The sequence below is a fragment of the Dermacentor albipictus genome, chromosome 10, assembly GCF_038994185.2.
Source record: "Dermacentor albipictus isolate Rhodes 1998 colony chromosome 10, USDA_Dalb.pri_finalv2, whole genome shotgun sequence".
Lineage (NCBI taxonomy): Eukaryota > Metazoa > Arthropoda > Arachnida > Ixodida > Ixodidae > Dermacentor > Dermacentor albipictus.
In genome coordinates, this window is record NC_091830.1 from 12,693,071 (window position 1) to 12,709,559 (window position 16,489).

At 43.4% G+C, this 16,489-nt stretch overlaps 1 protein-coding gene across 1 annotated transcript in view; it reads left to right on the forward strand.

The window, feature by feature from the left end:
- Window positions 1-477: 477 nt before the first annotated feature.
- LOC139050427 (small subunit processome component 20 homolog) overlaps window positions 478-16,489 on the forward strand; it is an 80,138-nt gene continuing 64,126 nt past the window's right edge. The window contains exons 1-18 of the mRNA XM_070526791.1: window positions 478-631; window positions 1,532-1,682; window positions 2,906-2,967; window positions 4,058-4,128; window positions 5,031-5,219; window positions 5,378-5,462; window positions 5,943-6,002; window positions 6,089-6,166; window positions 7,016-7,162; window positions 8,155-8,298; window positions 9,398-9,538; window positions 10,112-10,189; window positions 10,312-10,478; window positions 11,320-11,421; window positions 11,622-11,828; window positions 12,578-12,734; window positions 13,283-13,360; window positions 14,779-14,940. Coding sequence (XP_070382892.1) covers window positions 587-631; window positions 1,532-1,682; window positions 2,906-2,967; window positions 4,058-4,128; window positions 5,031-5,219; window positions 5,378-5,462; window positions 5,943-6,002; window positions 6,089-6,166; window positions 7,016-7,162; window positions 8,155-8,298; window positions 9,398-9,538; window positions 10,112-10,189; window positions 10,312-10,478; window positions 11,320-11,421; window positions 11,622-11,828; window positions 12,578-12,734; window positions 13,283-13,360; window positions 14,779-14,940 — 2,124 coding nt within the window. The 5' untranslated portion in view covers window positions 478-586. The remainder of the gene's footprint in view (window positions 632-1,531; window positions 1,683-2,905; window positions 2,968-4,057; window positions 4,129-5,030; window positions 5,220-5,377; window positions 5,463-5,942; window positions 6,003-6,088; window positions 6,167-7,015; window positions 7,163-8,154; window positions 8,299-9,397; window positions 9,539-10,111; window positions 10,190-10,311; window positions 10,479-11,319; window positions 11,422-11,621; window positions 11,829-12,577; window positions 12,735-13,282; window positions 13,361-14,778; window positions 14,941-16,489) is intronic.

The following is a 16,489-nucleotide window of genomic DNA, read 5'->3' on the forward strand; positions in this document are numbered from 1 at the left end:
TAATACGCACACCATTAAATATATGATATAGGGAAAAGTATATGCTATTTGATGAATGGGTGATATGAGCGCTATGGGTGCTTTCGAAGGGATTAGTGGGTTGCGCCACAAAGCTCTTGTTTTATCTTATCCATGCCCCAGTGGTAGAGCCCTCTACATTAAAAATGCAAATCTCGAAGGCTATGCTTCTGCTCGTTGCATGTGGCGGAAAAGATTGTGGAAACCAGAAAGAAGAAAAACGTGTTTTGGACACCACCTAGCTAGCAAAAGCGTTGCCTTCAAGATCTGCATTTGTGATTTAGAGGGCGACGCCACTGTAATTTGAAGTAGGGTGACAGTATTGCCAAACGTATCGTTAATTAAGAACAAAATTAAAACTTGCGGGGACAATACCATGCTGTCAGTATTGCTGCGAACTCGGCGAGAATGTTTTTGTCTGCATGTAAACTAAACAGCAGGCTCGCTTTGTTACCTTTAGACCCATCGCGTGTGCATCGCATTAGCGGCCACTGCAACATGGCGGCTCCCATGTCAGTTACACGTGCGGTGTGAAGAGACGGCATTATTTTGCCTCACAAGCGCAAACATGAAGAACAAGCCGATAAAGCACAAGGCGGAGAACACCTTCCGGGTAAGTAGGGCATCTTGGCGAGTCACCTGATGCGCTTTTGTGTACTTCTATCGGCACTCCGTCATTTGCGCGCCTAGAGGTATGCCGGGACGCTCTTCAGCATATCTCGACGCGTCGTTTGTATTTAATAAGCCCGTCCGCGAACTGGCGATAACCCGAACGTCTAGCTTACAACTAGCTTAACGTAACCCACCAATGCGTCTCGGTGCGCCGCATTCTTGCGACGCGAGTGTCGGCTTCCGGTTCAGCACAGCGAATGGCACTTCGGGGTAGTAAACAGCAGATTTGAAAACACCTGGCGCTTGTGTGACGGCTCTATATCTCTGAAGATTGCGAAGCAGTTTGTCCCGGTACTGGCCTTTTCTTGTGGGGGTTTTAACGCATTGCGATATAGGCGGGATTCTGGCGGTCGTCGCGCTGTCACAATGTGCCACCCCCACCATCTGCATGTGGTGAAAAGGTCGGTACGATTTGAAGTTGTGTGTCGCACGTCTGCTGGTAAAAGAGGTATCGCTACTACTACACACCTCAATACGTGTTCACCGAGAAGGGAACCGAGGGGGTTCGATTTTTTTTTTTTTTTGGCTGACACAACCGACACATCGTTACGCATTGTGTTCATAGGGATTTCTTGGTGGACCAGTTAGTAAATCATCATTAATTAGCGCTGTGTCCTCACTATGTCCCCGTCTGTGTGCGCTGTTAACCCTTTAACATACTGCGGGTTGTTCTTGCGGTCGTCTGTTCCCTTATGCGCTGCGATTTACCTATTATGCAAAGCCATCCAGCCCGATTTCCGCTTTAGCGCAGACACAACCACACGAAACCAATAATGAAGGTCTCGTTGTCTGTTGGATTCACCGCAGAACGCATTGCGTTTCCTTTTCCTGTGCCTTCCAGTTCCAGTCATTCTCGGAGCGGCTGTCGAACATCAACATCGATGTCATCCACCGCGTTGGCCCCCACAGACGAACGACGCCGTTTGAGAGCGAGACGTTTGTCGAAGAAGCCCTCGCTAAGTGGTCCGAACTGAACTGCACCGAAGACTATGGCAAGCACATTTCTCGTCTTTTCTCTGTCGCAAAGGGTGGGAGGTGCACAAACAGGTTAAGCCGAACCTTCGGATAGGTGGAACGATTGGGAGATTAAGAACCTGCAGGGCTGACGACACCATAGACGCAGTAATTGGGGAGGTTCGCGATGTGCCCCTGCAGGCTCAATATTAGGCAAGGACAGTGTCGATGGGGCCACCATAATCGGCTGCTCGCGTGGTGGAGCTGATAATGCCCTCAATGCTTTGGTACTTTTTTTTCAACTAAATGAAGGCACCGAATAACTTGGGAGAGCAAGCCAGGTGAAATATCTTTTGCTGACGGTGCACAAATTTGCGTAGTGCCAGCATCAGTTACTCAATTGCTGAAGTAGAAGTGCATAATGCCACACCTCATATGCAAACAATAAGAAAAGTTTTTTATGTCAACCTTTTGGTTTTAATATGGTTTCATTTAGTATTTTGCGTTGTGGATATGTGCATGCACAAGAAATATGAGATTTGCAAATTTGTAGATCACTTCTGTTAGGGTGAACTTGTGATGGGACACTAAGGTACAGATGGGAAACAGCAAGCTACACCCACAAAACGAGTAGATTTTCACACACCGTTTAAGTTTGACTTGACAGGAGTCTGCTGTTGTTCACTTTTGAAGTTCAAATCTCCCTCTGTTTGAAGGTATTCTGGAATGAACTTTGTTGTTGCTGCTCAAGTTCAAACGATTGTTAATTGAATCCACACAAGCTAATACTACACGCAAGCTTGCATATTTGCAGTGTGGTTCACTGTTAATGGCAGCATGCAGTTGGTATGCTGTTCAATATTGCTCAGATATAGCATAAAAATCTACTGAGTCATAAATGTATGTTCGGTTGACTAAGTGTTTCAGTTATTTGGGTTCATTATTGCTTATTGGTTCCCTTTAGCAGTAGCAATTCACAGAACTTTACAAGTGAAAGAAATAATGCAATTATGTTGTGTCACTTTGTCATTGTCAAGTGTACATGAGCATGGATTTGCCCTCCCATTCTGTTGTAAATCATCTACAAAAGCTCTGCACTAAAGCCAACTTCTACTCGGCAAAATAATTTTTGATAACGTGATGTATCCTACCGTGTGGAAGTATATATAGCAGAAGATTTGAAGCCATGATTGAGTCATTTTGGGCACATTGTAAAATGATTATTATTGTCTTTCGTTCTTTCTCTTTTTTTCTGTTGCAGATAAACTAAGGAATGACATTGGTTCGGAGATTCATACCTTGCCCCAAATTGTGCTTCGCAAGGTCAGTTTCTATTTTTCACTGTTGATGATTGCGTGCTTTCTTAAATTATACAGAATAGATGGAATGTGCAGATGTTCTCCCTAAACCAACTCCTACTAGAGTATGTGGACACAGAGTCGCTGCACGCCAACAGTGACTCGTGCATTTATTTCAACAACATTTAAAGAAAATATTTTGCACCTAATGATGTTTCGTCTTGACTCAAGTATCTTATCGAGATTGTTTTCTTAGTTTGCATCGTTCAGTAAATAAAGCAAGGCAGCTGCTCTCAATGTGAGGGCACACTTCTATGCCATGAAAGACCCAAGAATGAGAACTTGCGGGGCTGTCACCTTCAAGTTACCGCACCATGAATTTTAACAAAGTCTGGTGCAGGATGTGCTTATGCATCAAGTTTTAACTGCAACTCTACGGTGTGAGTGAATATACTTTATTTCGGAGAGAAAGCTGTTGATGTCCGAAAGTGGGTGGCCACCCTATTCCAGGTAGCCGTGTTCCTGTGCTGATAACCTGTCCCTGTTCACCAGCCGTGCTTGGTAAAAAGAATATTAGAGTTTTAGCCTGTACACGAACTCTATTACAGCTCATGGAATACTGCATCACTGGAAATGTCGGAAGGCAGCAGCACTAGCAGCGCCACCTCGTGATGCTTGGTTCAGTCACTGGTGCATTTTAAGAAAGTTTGTATTGCATCATTGTCCTCACAGAAAGAAAAAATAAAGTGCTACTGATTGTTGCTACCGATGCCCCTGCACCAGTAGATAGGAAGAACTGCAATTATATTTCTGCGTGTTGTTGTTGACAGCAGTCTTCCAAGATGGCACCACTAGCTGCTGCGTAAGCCTGTTTCTTCGGTGTGTCGGTATTCTGTAAACTATGATAACTTGGCAGACAAGCTGCACCTTTATTGCCTTCATGTGTGGCTTCACGTTAGAGCCAAACTCACTGCTGCAAAGACACATTTAAAGGTAGAATTTGGGACATTTTGTGAACTTATTACTTTAGGTTGTGCAGTAATTTCTATACATCCTTTTTTGTTTTGGAATTAGTGACAGCTGCTGTACATAATTTTTTTTTCCTTACTACACAGGATGCACTATTGGAAATTATCAAAACGCAGTTGGGAAACCGCGAGAACAAAGCCCTGGATGCAGTTCTTGAGTGAGTACCAAGATTTTCAAGAGGCTTTTGCGCGAGCTCGACACAATTTGCAGGAATTTTAAAAGCCCTGTCACGCTGCAGTTATATTTTATGAAATTATATGCATCATGCTGATACATAGACTTTCATAAAAATGGTCGGTGGAGATCGCTGTGTTCTAAGTGTTAATACCTCGATAACAATTTCATTCTGTGATGTCTTGTGCATGGCATGTAAAGAAAATAGTGCGGCATGCTAGCATTAATTGATTAGGTTGAATGTCATGCCCTATTTTTTTTTTTTTTCATTACCACACATGTCCTTGTACACACTGCTTCCTCCGCAGGCGATGCATTTTATTCTAAAGCGAGGAAAACTGCGTCAGGGTTTTCTGCGCTGTGTAGTCTGTGTATGGAGGCAAGAACCTGCAAAAAACACAAATTATTCAAGCCAGACGACAATGGGACGAGGCTGGAATTAACAAGAGAAATTCTATTATAGAAATTAACAAGAGAAATTCTATTATAGAAAATAACAACTATATAACCTCTGCCGGTCCTCTGGCGCACTCACAAATGCCATCACAAGAAAACTAATCTAGAAACAAATAATTAAATACACTACTGCTCAAACAGTGTAATTTTTGCCCTGACGGTTAAGGGTGTCGCACTTACGTATGCGTTTTCCTGCCGAAGGACATAAAGCCTAAAAAAATTTGCCCTCTGCGTTTGTCTTTATGCGGCCTCAAAACCTTGGAACACTCTAAACATCGAAGGGTACTTGCAAAAAAATAAAATCAAAATAAATAAACAAAAGTAGCGAACAGTTTTGATGTTGCTCTTGTGAAAAAACGCTGCGTTTATCCAACACAATGTGTCGGAGGCGAGACACATGACAAGAAGGCAGTGCCCCATTGTTTCCAGCATCACAGTTGCTTTGGCCAGAGACCTCCAGTATGACTTCTACCCGAGCTTTCCGGAAGTGTTCCGGCTTGTCTGTGCTCACCTCGACACCCGTGACCCCGAAATGCTGGAACGAATCTTCGTCTGCCTCTCGTACCTGTTCAAGTTCCTCTGGCGGTACATGGTCAGGGACATAGACCTTATTTTCAAGTAAGCCCCGTCGATACTTTGCTTTTTATTCCAATAGCATTGCAGTCTTGCAACAGTTTGCACGCAATACAACAATTGTGTTAATGATTTTACGTTTTTTTCTTGTCCGACCCTTGCCAAATTACTGTGCAAACCTGATCCCACTGTGTGCATTTCAGGTTGTATGTTCCACTGCTCGGGTCACAACAAAAAAAGTATGTTCGGGACTTTGCCGCCGAGAGCTTTGCATTCCTGATCCGCAAGGCAAGTGGTTTGAGTGCTGGCTGCCGCTTTTGTTTCTTGAAGTTGTTGTAGTGTTCGAGGCATTAACCCCCTGCATCTAATTACTGTATCTCATGCACAATCCACAGCTGCATTTCACCTACAACCCAAATATAACCTTTAAAACTGGGGGTGAGGGCATAAAAAGTGTTCCTTGTGTATCATACGGATAATTTGAATCTCTGCTATGCATGCAAGTTTCTGAAATTTTTGTGCGAGTTGTACACGGCAAAATGGGGTATGTATTACAAATACCCTAGCTGTTTGCCATGGCCACATCATATGGTGCACTCAAAATCAGTGGGATTACATCATTGATTCAAGGCTTGCCCATCTCTTCTCATAAACTGCCACAGAGAAAGTGTCATGCTTATAATTGTTGTGACAGTGTCTTTGGTAACTGTTTTCTGCATGCCATGCACTACGCTGACCTTTTTTTTTTTTCACCGTCTTCTGGCCCAGGTCTCTGATAAAGAGAAACTTGTTGACATGATGCTGGCCTACCTCGAAGCTAACCCACAGGTAAGCCTGAGTTGATGTTGATCATGTTGACATCGGTTGGTGATGCTCGCTTTTTACATCTGGCATTTACTGCATCTTCTTTCCAGAGCACTGACGGTATTGGTCGCCTACTGTTTGAAGCTGTCAAGGGCGTCAGAGGGCAAACGCACAGTTGCATGACCACGGTGCGTATTTGTGTGTGCTGTTCACTGCTGGGATATAAAACGAGGATGATCGGGGATACTGAGGGGCTGTATCTTTCTTTCTTGCTTTTTTTCTGTGTGTGTTAGTGATCTAAAAACTTCAGGATCACTGCAAAAGATCCAAACCGAAAGCCCATCACTCCTTATTTCAACTTCTTTTCTCTCACAGTGCCTGTCCGTGCACGTTTGTTCTTCTTTTTCTAAAGGTGACAACTATAGGAAGCTATAAAAGCTTAGGGGATATTGTGTTCTTGAATTGAAGTGCAAAAAAAAAAAAGGAAGAAAAAGAACTTTCTGTCGCCTGCACTTGAACCCATAACCTCTGCATGCTGTGCGAGATGCTCTGCCGATTGAGCTCTGGAAGCAGCTGTTCCCCCATCCAGCTAGGCCTAGCCTTGGGAGTTGTAGCAAGCAGCCTTCTCATTTCTGGCACTTGCCAGGCCTCACCGATTTTGGCCATTCTAGCTTACTTTTTCGCTCGGTCCAATGGGTGCAGGCCTCCGTGACCACATGGCAGTTTATGTGTGCGGCTGGTTTGCAAGAGGGTTGTGGTGCCAGTGGGGAAACTGTCTGGCTCTCCGTATGGGAAGAGAGGAGGAATTTGTCAGCGCCTTGCTTCCATCGCATGCTCAGGAGCACAGGAAAACCTGAAATTCTATAATTCCGGCAAGTCTGTGTTGCTTTCTTATACACATATATACGTTCAACCTTGCCCGAGTTGATATTTCGAAAGAAGGGGAAGGTGGCTTATTCCTTGAATACGGTTGATAATGTGGGACATTCAAGCAGTATTTCGAAAACAATGTGGCTTGTTTTTTTTTTTCTTGCCAGGTGTTGCCCTTGGCACTGAAGCGTCTGGATGGCTCGGTGTGCAGCGCGGCGGTTGCGTGTCAAGCCCTCCGGCAGACGTTTGTTGCCCTGGCTGAACACCTCGCAAGCCATGCAGAAAACTCGTCGGCCGTCTGGAACTGTCTCAAGGTTGGTACCTCGCTTTAGGAGTGTGCAAAGATAAAAAACAAAAACAAATTGAATATATCTTTATTTGATTTGAAAGGGTAAGGTAGGGTCCTAAACAAAAAAATTTACTCTTTATTCTTTGAGTTAAGGTGCTAAAAACTTAGATACTTATGTAATTTTATGTGCTATATCTTTGAATACAGCTTTTATAGCAAAGTCGCATCTGACACGAAAATAACTTCATTATATTCCATATTTCTTATAAGCACGTATTCGTTACATGTTACATATTGCTGGGACGATGAGCAAAACGTGAACAAGGTAAAAGCAGGAGTCAACGTTTCGACAAGTGGACTTGTCTTCCTCAAGGCCAAGTCCATTTGTCAAAGCAGCTCCTGCTTTCACTTTTTTCTCGTTTTGCTCATCGTCTCAAATTTCCATCTCCCGCTCTTCCCTGTAGCTATATTGGCGGGAACATCTTAAGCTTACTTTGTTATATGAGTGTTTGTTGCATTGAAATTTGATTGTATGAAATCCATCCTTGTTTCTCATTTTGTTCTAATTTGATGTAAGTTTCTTTTGTTTAGTTTTGTGGAAAATTTTGCCATCAGTTCCACAGATTTCACTAAAGAGGGTACAATGGCTTCTGCATAACTTTCAGAAAGTCTAATATGATCAACCTTATTGCTTTGTCTACCCTGGTACAAGAGCTGCAAGGCTTCAAATTTGTTTCTCAGAGTTGTTGATTGTACATCCCCTGATAGTACGCTTGCATCTTGCTAGGAAGAGAAAAATATGCAAGTGGTTTGAAGCACTTGGGTCTTTGGCCTGGCCATCCAATCTGGACGGCCAGCAGGCCATTGCGTGCAGATTTGGCTTCTTACAATGGTTCTGCTTAACTTGTATCGGAAGTGAATTGGCTGAATGAAATTGCAAATTGTCAGAGCTTGAATTATTTTTCTATAGTCAGCCGTAGGAAAGCATCCTTTTCTGTTCTTTTTTTTTTTTTGCAGGAGGTTGTAGCGAATGCAGTTGAAAAGTACAAATCTGACAAGGAGTCCGTTCTAGCACTTCTGGAAAACGTGGCCACAATGGTGAAAATTTGGGTGCTGTTCAAGAGGGGATTGCTGTCGCGGAAGAACAATGCAGTCTACGAGGTACTCATTTGGTGCTTGGTTAATTGTATGTTATTTGGTTTTCCTTAAAAGTTTGAGTGTTTGCAGGTGCGAAATTGTTTGAACAGTCATTGTGTTAAAAATGTTGGAGTAGAGATGTGAGCATGGTCGGCTTGATTTTGTGTGCAGTATTTTAGAATTTTCATGTATACCAGATATCTAGGGGGATTCTGTAGAAAGGGTCATTAGCATTTGGCATGCCTTTATGGAAAATTCGGTGTACAGTATAGGGTTTTTGGTATGCATACGCGATTTGTTCGTTCTCTAGATCATACCAGGCCAGCGGAGTAGCAGCTGCTCATTAGTGCTTTTTATGGCAACCCTAACAGTCATGTCTGTGATCTCAAATCCATGGTTCGTGATGAGTTGGGACCACAGCAGGCCTAGGCTAGTGGAGATCTTTCCAACTGAAGGTTATTTTCACATCAGTTACGCAACAAATAAGCTACATCGTTGAGCACCATCCGCAGCTGGGGCAAAGTCGCAAGCAGCGTAAGGCATGACGGGGGCCGATAAGTCGTTCACGATTGGCGGGAACGGTTGTCAGGGGTCTCCCCAGCTGAGATGTCATAGGCGTGTGTGAATAGCAGTACATTTTGAGACCGAATTGAATATGAATCATATAGTGCCAGAAGTGAGTCGAATCGAATATTGAATACGTTTCGTGTGTATGGTTGTCGAATTGCCAGGTCCTTAGTTCTGATAAATAACTGGCTTGGTTTTGTTTTTCTCTTGAGCAGCCCTGGTAGCGTTTTTTTTATCGCACACGGGTAGACCATGCACTCTCCATTCACCATTTTCTGAAATGATCAGTTGTCAGTGAGCGCTTGTAATGTTCTGTCTCGTTCTGTCCCTTTTTTTTAGAGCGCTTTTAATTTGATTTCAAATCCCAAACCAACTTGCCCAACAACACATCTTGTCAAAGCAAGAGCTCTATTGTAAAAAAAGAAAAAAAAAGAAAGAAAGAAAGAAGAAAAAGAAAAAACAACGACAAGAGGAACTGAGGCATACTGATGACCAGAATTTGCTGTAAGTTGATTGGTCAGTTTCACTGACTGTTTGGTCGATCTTGTGCTTACAGATCCTGGATCTGCTCCTTGACCTTGGCGAGGCATCACAGGCACTGACAGCGACGCTTCTGGAATGCTTGGCTTCGCTGGTAACGAATGGCGGCACCCCCGTGAGCCCATCCTCTGGACCTCTCAACAAACTTGTTGAAAAGGTGAGGAGTGCACGTGTCCAGCTGTTCGCTCTTTTTTTTTTGTTTGAGTGAAAGCTTCTTTTGGATGTTTAATTTCACAGCAAAGCTGTAAGAGAGCATGCATTCAATACAGTGGAAATTATAGAAGTATACAGCAAAACCTCATTATAATGAAACGATGTAATGAAATAATGGATGTAATAAAGTAAGTGAAATTTGCCTTGCAATCTCCATGGAAATTGATACTGCAGTATATGCATTAATGGATATAATTAAGTACTGGGTATAACATAGTAATTTTGCCTGCCCATTCAACTTTGTTATAACGAGGATTTACTGTGCTAAGTTCAGGTATAGTGAAGCATTTGAAAAGATTCGGGTATAATGAAAGAATTCTATTGTATAAAGCAAAGCATTTGCAAAGCCTTGGGTAGTTTTCGGGCAGTGGCCAAACCAAACTGCAAGGACTTTTGACGGATTTGAGAACTCCCTTATGCAGCGTTGCTTTTTGTTTTTTTATATAGAAGTTGCTTAGATTCACATACACCTGCAAAGGGTATTTTTTTTATATGCAGTTTGCTCTGTTTTCTGCAGGTCTACTCTGGATCATTCTCAGCTGGAACCGTGTTCGACTTTACGGGTCAAGTGGTGGAATGCTCAGCTTTTGAAAAGGTACGCAAATGACATGCATAATTAATTTCATTAATTGCTGTGTGGCATCACCGAGCTGCGTCTCTTTGCATGTTGCATTTTTGGGAGAGGAAGTAATGGGATGCCATTTTGTCATCTTCCAGGACGTGTTGTGTCACGTGGTTCGGCACTGCGCGAGTTTTGAAGACCGGACTCATGCGCTTTCCCTTATGGCGGAGGTGGCCCTTCGGAGAAGGCCCATGCCCGACACGGCTGATGAGCTGATGCGATCCTGGAGGCCGCTACCTCTCTGCACCTCGGATGGCACAAGGCAAGGCACCCTGAAAACTTTGTGCCGCCTGATTGGATCCGATGATTCTAAGAAAGTAGTGTGTTCTATTAAACATACAAACCCTTTGTGAAGTGTGAAGAAGGGGTCATATACCTCATACTGCTGAAGCGTGGGAAAGAGTATATCTGCCAAACTGGCCGATGTATTAATGAACACCTGCGGGAGTGCAAGCTTTTGCTGAATAATGGTTATGGCTCAAACTTGCTGCTTCATTGCAAGGCCTGTGGGAATGAGAATAAGCAAGCATGTGAAGCAAGACTTCATGATACAACAATCGTGGTGTTAAAAAGCAAAGACACGCTGCCGTGTGAACTGCAGAGGCCAACGACATTGAGAAAAGAGGGGACGCCTGTGTCAGCACCCTGTCTTTGAATATTTACACAAATGAAAGCATGCTTTTAGATAAGTTTTACATTTTGGTTAATCTTGTGATTCCCTTCATATGCATCTTCTGTGTACTCGTGCAGGTGCATTCACGTAATCCGTGCTCCCTCTTTTTTCTTCCTCTCTCCTCATGGCTATATATTCAGCCGCCTTTGACCTCAATAAACAGTTGCAAGCATGCATTGTCCGGTCTTTGTTCCTTCCTAGTGTGCTGTTGCTGTTGGCGCTTCATCTATTGAAAGCTATGAACCAACTAGCCCCACGTGTTCTATTCAACAAGCAGGCTTGGGAAATTGTAAATGCAGTGAAATGTGGTCATTACAACCAATAATTTATTATACCTGGGATCATTATAAGGGGGCTCGATTGTGTAAGGGAATGTAGAGGTACAGCAGCATGGTGGTAACCTAAACCTGGCGCATTGATTACTCTGCAGGGAAGATGTGGCCTCACTTGCAGAGACTCTTCTCGAAGCCTTGGCCAAAGACGTGGCTGACCCTCTGCTTTGGGCTGGCCTGGTCTGTTTGCCTCATCTCAGGTTGGTTAGCATTCATTGATTTCTTTTGTTCCATTAGTTTTCATGCACTTGGTTATTGGTTGACTGCCATTTGTTGTTGTGTTCATCATAAAGTTCTTGAGAAGATGGTGCTTTTTGTGAGAACCTGTTGCTGCCACAGTAATTGAAGCGAGACCTGCAGGAGACTCTGAAGTTTGCTGATAAAATGCTTTCTTTTTTAGTGCTTGGGGGGATGTGACGGAGATGCAAAGAGCTCTGGATAGAACTCTCCAAGAACTCAGAGATCGTCTGCAGCTGGAAACACTGCCTGCGTCGTCTGCTGCACGCCTGTCATTCGTTTTCCTTCAAGCTGTCGCCACTGCTGCCTTGTGCAAGTTCGAAGGTGCCCTGGCCAACATCACTTGCGACGTCTTAGTAAAAATTCTCAGGTATGGAGAAAAAGGTTTTAATTGAACCAATGTGCGTATTGCTAAAGATATAATGAGGGTTAGCTGTAGCGTTCTGATATACTGTCAGAATTTCAAGAAACGCTTTAGTTTAATGCTAACTGATGTGCGTACTTTTGTTTCTGCCATCTCCATTCCATGTTATATCTGCACAATTTTGTCTTACATTTAGTGCAGAGGCAGAGTGCGTAGCCTCTTTAGTGGTGTAGCAGTATAACATATTACTCTCAGGTAATTACATGTAAGAATTGCTCTACTTTAGTGTTTCCCTGTTCCATTTAATCCCATGAGTACATGAGTTTGCAGGCAATAGGCGTAAGCTCTAGCTCTGCACGTTGAGGATGCTATGATGGCAGAGCACAGTGTGCACTTATCAAGTGGCAAGGAACACATAAATGTGCCTACCTTTGAAGCAATGTGACATAGCAGAGTGTGGGTGTAGGCCAGTTGGTGATTCGTGATTTTGACAAGTTCTCTATTATCAGCCACAAAGGGTAGAACTGCAAAGCTAATGGAGAAACTGGGATTTAGGAGAGCTTGTCATGGGGCATAGTCGGTACATGCTTAAACAAGTTGCCATGACAGGCACTAATAATACTATAAAATCCTGTCCCTCATTGTATTTTTGTGTAGTGTCTGGTTGCTCTTTTAGTCTGACAAACTTCGACATAGTGATCTGCGCTTATGGGTGGGGAAAAAATCGTCTCTGTTCTTTTCTCCTTACTAAATAGGCAATCACCAGAGAATGTTTGCTTGCTGAAAGCAGCAGACATCTTCTTGGTCCATGCAGCCAAGCAAGTGACGCCTACGGTGCAACAGCCAAAGGAAGACCTGCTGAGGTTGTTCTACGGTATCCTTGAACAGAACCTGGCCTCACCGCACACCATTGTGAGTCTGTCCACCTTCGTTTGTTTTTGTATGTGTCGGTGTGGATTGTGGCATGCAGTGTGGCTGTGTTCAATGCAGTAAATTGTTGTTATGGCAAAATGGATGGTGGAGCCATTCTTCCTGTACTTTTAATATCGTGTTCCTGCCACAAATGGTGGTGATTAAATACAGGGCATTTGAGACAAAATGATAATGTTTTACTTTAGGAAGAGTGGATAGTTTCACTAATGAATGTTTTACTGTCCAAGCTCCATAGAATCGGTGGTCATCACATTTTGCGATGATTGCCAATATGATTTCGTCAACGAAACACATTTCCACGCTGTGCGAAAAATGTAGTGTGACAAGAAAAAGTAAACTGGTAAAGCAGTGCCTTTTGTGGTGCATTTTGAGTTCTGTGTTTCTGAAAGCATGTGCTAGGCTTAATGTTTTTCTAGCAAACATTACTCACTTAAGTCCTGCTGTTACCTTTCCTTTCTCATCTGTGAAGGTGTTTAAAACAAGAGAAAACTGACGTTGATGCTTTTCTTCCTTGATTCTCTGTTCAGGTGAGACTCCTGACCTTACGGGTGTTGTCTTCGTTTAGGCCCGAGGCCGATCCCCAAGCTCACGAAGCGGACGAAAAGGCAAGCACAACTTTTACACGGCTCCCCCTCCCACATTTATTAATGGAGTGCTGACACAGCGGTTGTGATTTGTCTTTCTTTTTTGTGTGTGCGTGCGGTAAATGGAGGTCTAAGTTTTCTTCTCATGTGTCCTGCCATGATACAGTCCCTGGCTCTGTTTCTGTGATGGATGCAGCTGCCGCAAATATTTGCTGCCAAGAGAAACAGACTTGAGTTTAATATCAAATAAAATTGTAACCTACCTCCATCATGCAAGTGTAACTACTATTAAGCACACCTTGGGTTAGCTAACTGCAAGACATACATAAAATATGGCCTGTTTTCCACATATATTTTTGCAAGATTACTATTCGTAGAGATTTCTATACATTTTTTTCATCCCACTTCATGTTGAACTGTTGTGAACATGCAATTAGGTGCATGGCTCATAATAATGTAAGGTGTCACAGTGATGTTATCATTTTCTTTTGCTGTATTTCACAATCCAACTAGCTTCTGCATAGCATTAATGCTTTCAGCATCACTGATGCACTGGTATGTTTCCACGTTTCTGTCCCGCCTTGTACCTTTTGACATTACTTTTGCCAAATAGGAATGCGAGGACCGCATCAAGAGAGCATTTTCCATAATCCCCGTCATTTTTACATTTCTCCACAACCAAAAATAAACCATTTGGTTAATTTTATAATAGCCGAGGGGGTCAAAAAAAGACTCTGAAAGGAATAAAGCTTACCAGTCTGATGCACAGTTCCGTTTGTTGCGGATTAATGTTGTTAAATGAGTGTGTTGCGAGTATGTTTTCTTTCTTTTTTGTAAATATGTTATTCTGTATGCACATCACTTGTTTTTGTATACCATAATATTCCCCCTGCAATAATGCCTTCACAGTGCTGCGAGTTCTTCAAATAAGTAATCAATAAATGAAAATAAGTCGCCCTGGGGGTCACTTAGTGGCTATGGCTTTGCTCTGCTAAGCACAAGGTTGCGCGTTCAACTCATGGCCGTGGTGGCTGCATTTTGGTGGGGGCGAAATGCTAAAATGCCCCTGTACGTACTTGGATTTATTTGCAGGCTGATAAACACCGGGGAAGTTGAAATTACCACTATGGAATGCCTCATAATCCTATCTATGTTTTGGCACCTAAAACCCCAGAATTTAATCGTTTATCAAGAATAAAAGTGTTTCCCAGACTTCATATGTGCTGAGAAAGACCTGGATCCTATTCGTGTACTTAGGTGAATTTTTTTCTGCTTCGCGAATTTAACTTCTGAGAAGCATGCATGTAGTTTCTCTTGTAGCTTTTTGCTACTTCTGGATGGATGACAATCTTTCTCATACAATAAATTTTTTATTTTGCCCGTACAAACGGGCCAGTACAATTTATAAAGAATTTACCGCTCCTCTTCCGCTGTTTCAGCTGGGGGAGTTTGCCTCGGCTTGCCACGTCTTCAACATCTGCCTCTCGGCGGAGGCTGTGCCCCTGACTGTGCAGGACTACCGCCAGAGGGTCAAGCTGCTTCAGGCACTGAGTTCCGAGCAGCTTGCGGCAGCCGGTGTTTCGCTGGGTGCTTACTCAATGGTGAGGGCTGTGGAGATGTTTTACATGTTGTTTTCCCGCTCTTAGTGCACGTTAACCCCAGCCGCTCATCTCCAAATACCCTCTCAGAACTGAGGGATCAAAAATGCACTTGCATGTTTGTGAATTTCCTTCAGATGCAGCTAAAGGCAGACTGTGATGAAATTTCGAGCTCAATTCAAGGGACACTTGGTAGAGAAATAAGGTTAGCGCTATTTTAGTAAAACACGCTTATACAGCACAAGAAAGGCCGCTTTTACAATCGGAGGTGGCTTGGTGAGCCAGAAAAGCCTCAAACAGGTACCTACACTACCCTAATGTTTCTTCACCAGCTCAGCACGGCATCACAAATTCTGACAGCATCTGCCTGGACCTCGCTTTAGGGGAGCCAAAGGCTGGACTTGCCCAGTCTCTAATACCTTACTGTGCCAGAACAGCCCAAATACGAGAATGTACAGTAAAACGTTGTTAATATTTATTTGCTTAGAACATATTAATGGTTTAAATGTAGTTGCGCCGAACCCCAAACTCTATCTCCATAGAATGTAATGTGTTTGCTGACAGCTTAAGCCATAGTGGCTTGTCCTGTGTCTACCGGTTAATGCGTACCATGATCACTTTTTGTTCAGTGATTGTTAACATCACCTCAGCTTGCTGTGTGGATGATTCCAAGCTGTACTGTAAAAGGTAATCCAGCGTGGATATCTTGATTCCTGCAGATAAGCATTTGAAATTGGTGTTGGGACCCCTTTCACGCTTTTTTGGCTTTAGACCCAAACTTCTCTTGATTTGACAAGGAAATAACAAAATGAAATTAAATAAGAAATGCGTGGAGGTGTGGTTGCGGCCTCAGCAAAGAGCATACCGTATTTACTTGTGTGAGGCCCGCCTTCGTGCAAGGCCATGCATCCCCGCATTCAGACACAAAAAATTTCAGGAAAAAAGTTTCACGAAGTCTCGCACTTTTCACCCACCTGCTTTGCCTTTTGTGACACTGTTTATTGGTCATTTGACGAAGGATGAGAGCACCAATGTAATGATAGCCTCTGTGTGTTCTTAGAAAAGAGGGGCAAGCTTGCCCATTGTGCTGCACTGATCCTTCCTTGAAACTAGTGTTTTAGTCGGCGTCGTGTGGGAGGCAATAGGGGAGAGCCAACAGAGGAGGGCTTCTGGTTCTCTAGAAGAATTAATTGTTAGGCTAATTGGTGTTGCATTGCAAGCGAGGAAAATTAGCGCACCTAAAACAGACAACGCCGGCAGGTAGGGAAGACGAAGACAAGAGCTGGTGCTCTGGTTCTCTCTTCTGCCAACTGACGCGAACCACATCCTTTGCTGCACTTGCTGCTTCGTTATCTGTTTCTTCATGTTGTTGTGACTAACAACTACAACAGCAAAAATCGAGCCCCTCGACTCCCTTATGCTTTTCGCTCATTATATATGCAGTTGGTGAGAGAATTGGGCATCAAGGAGAGAGGGCCCTCGGGAAAAGTAGTGAAGGCGAGAAACCGTGGCAAGCGTGTAGTCTTTCATGAAACGCCTGGGACTTTGCTAT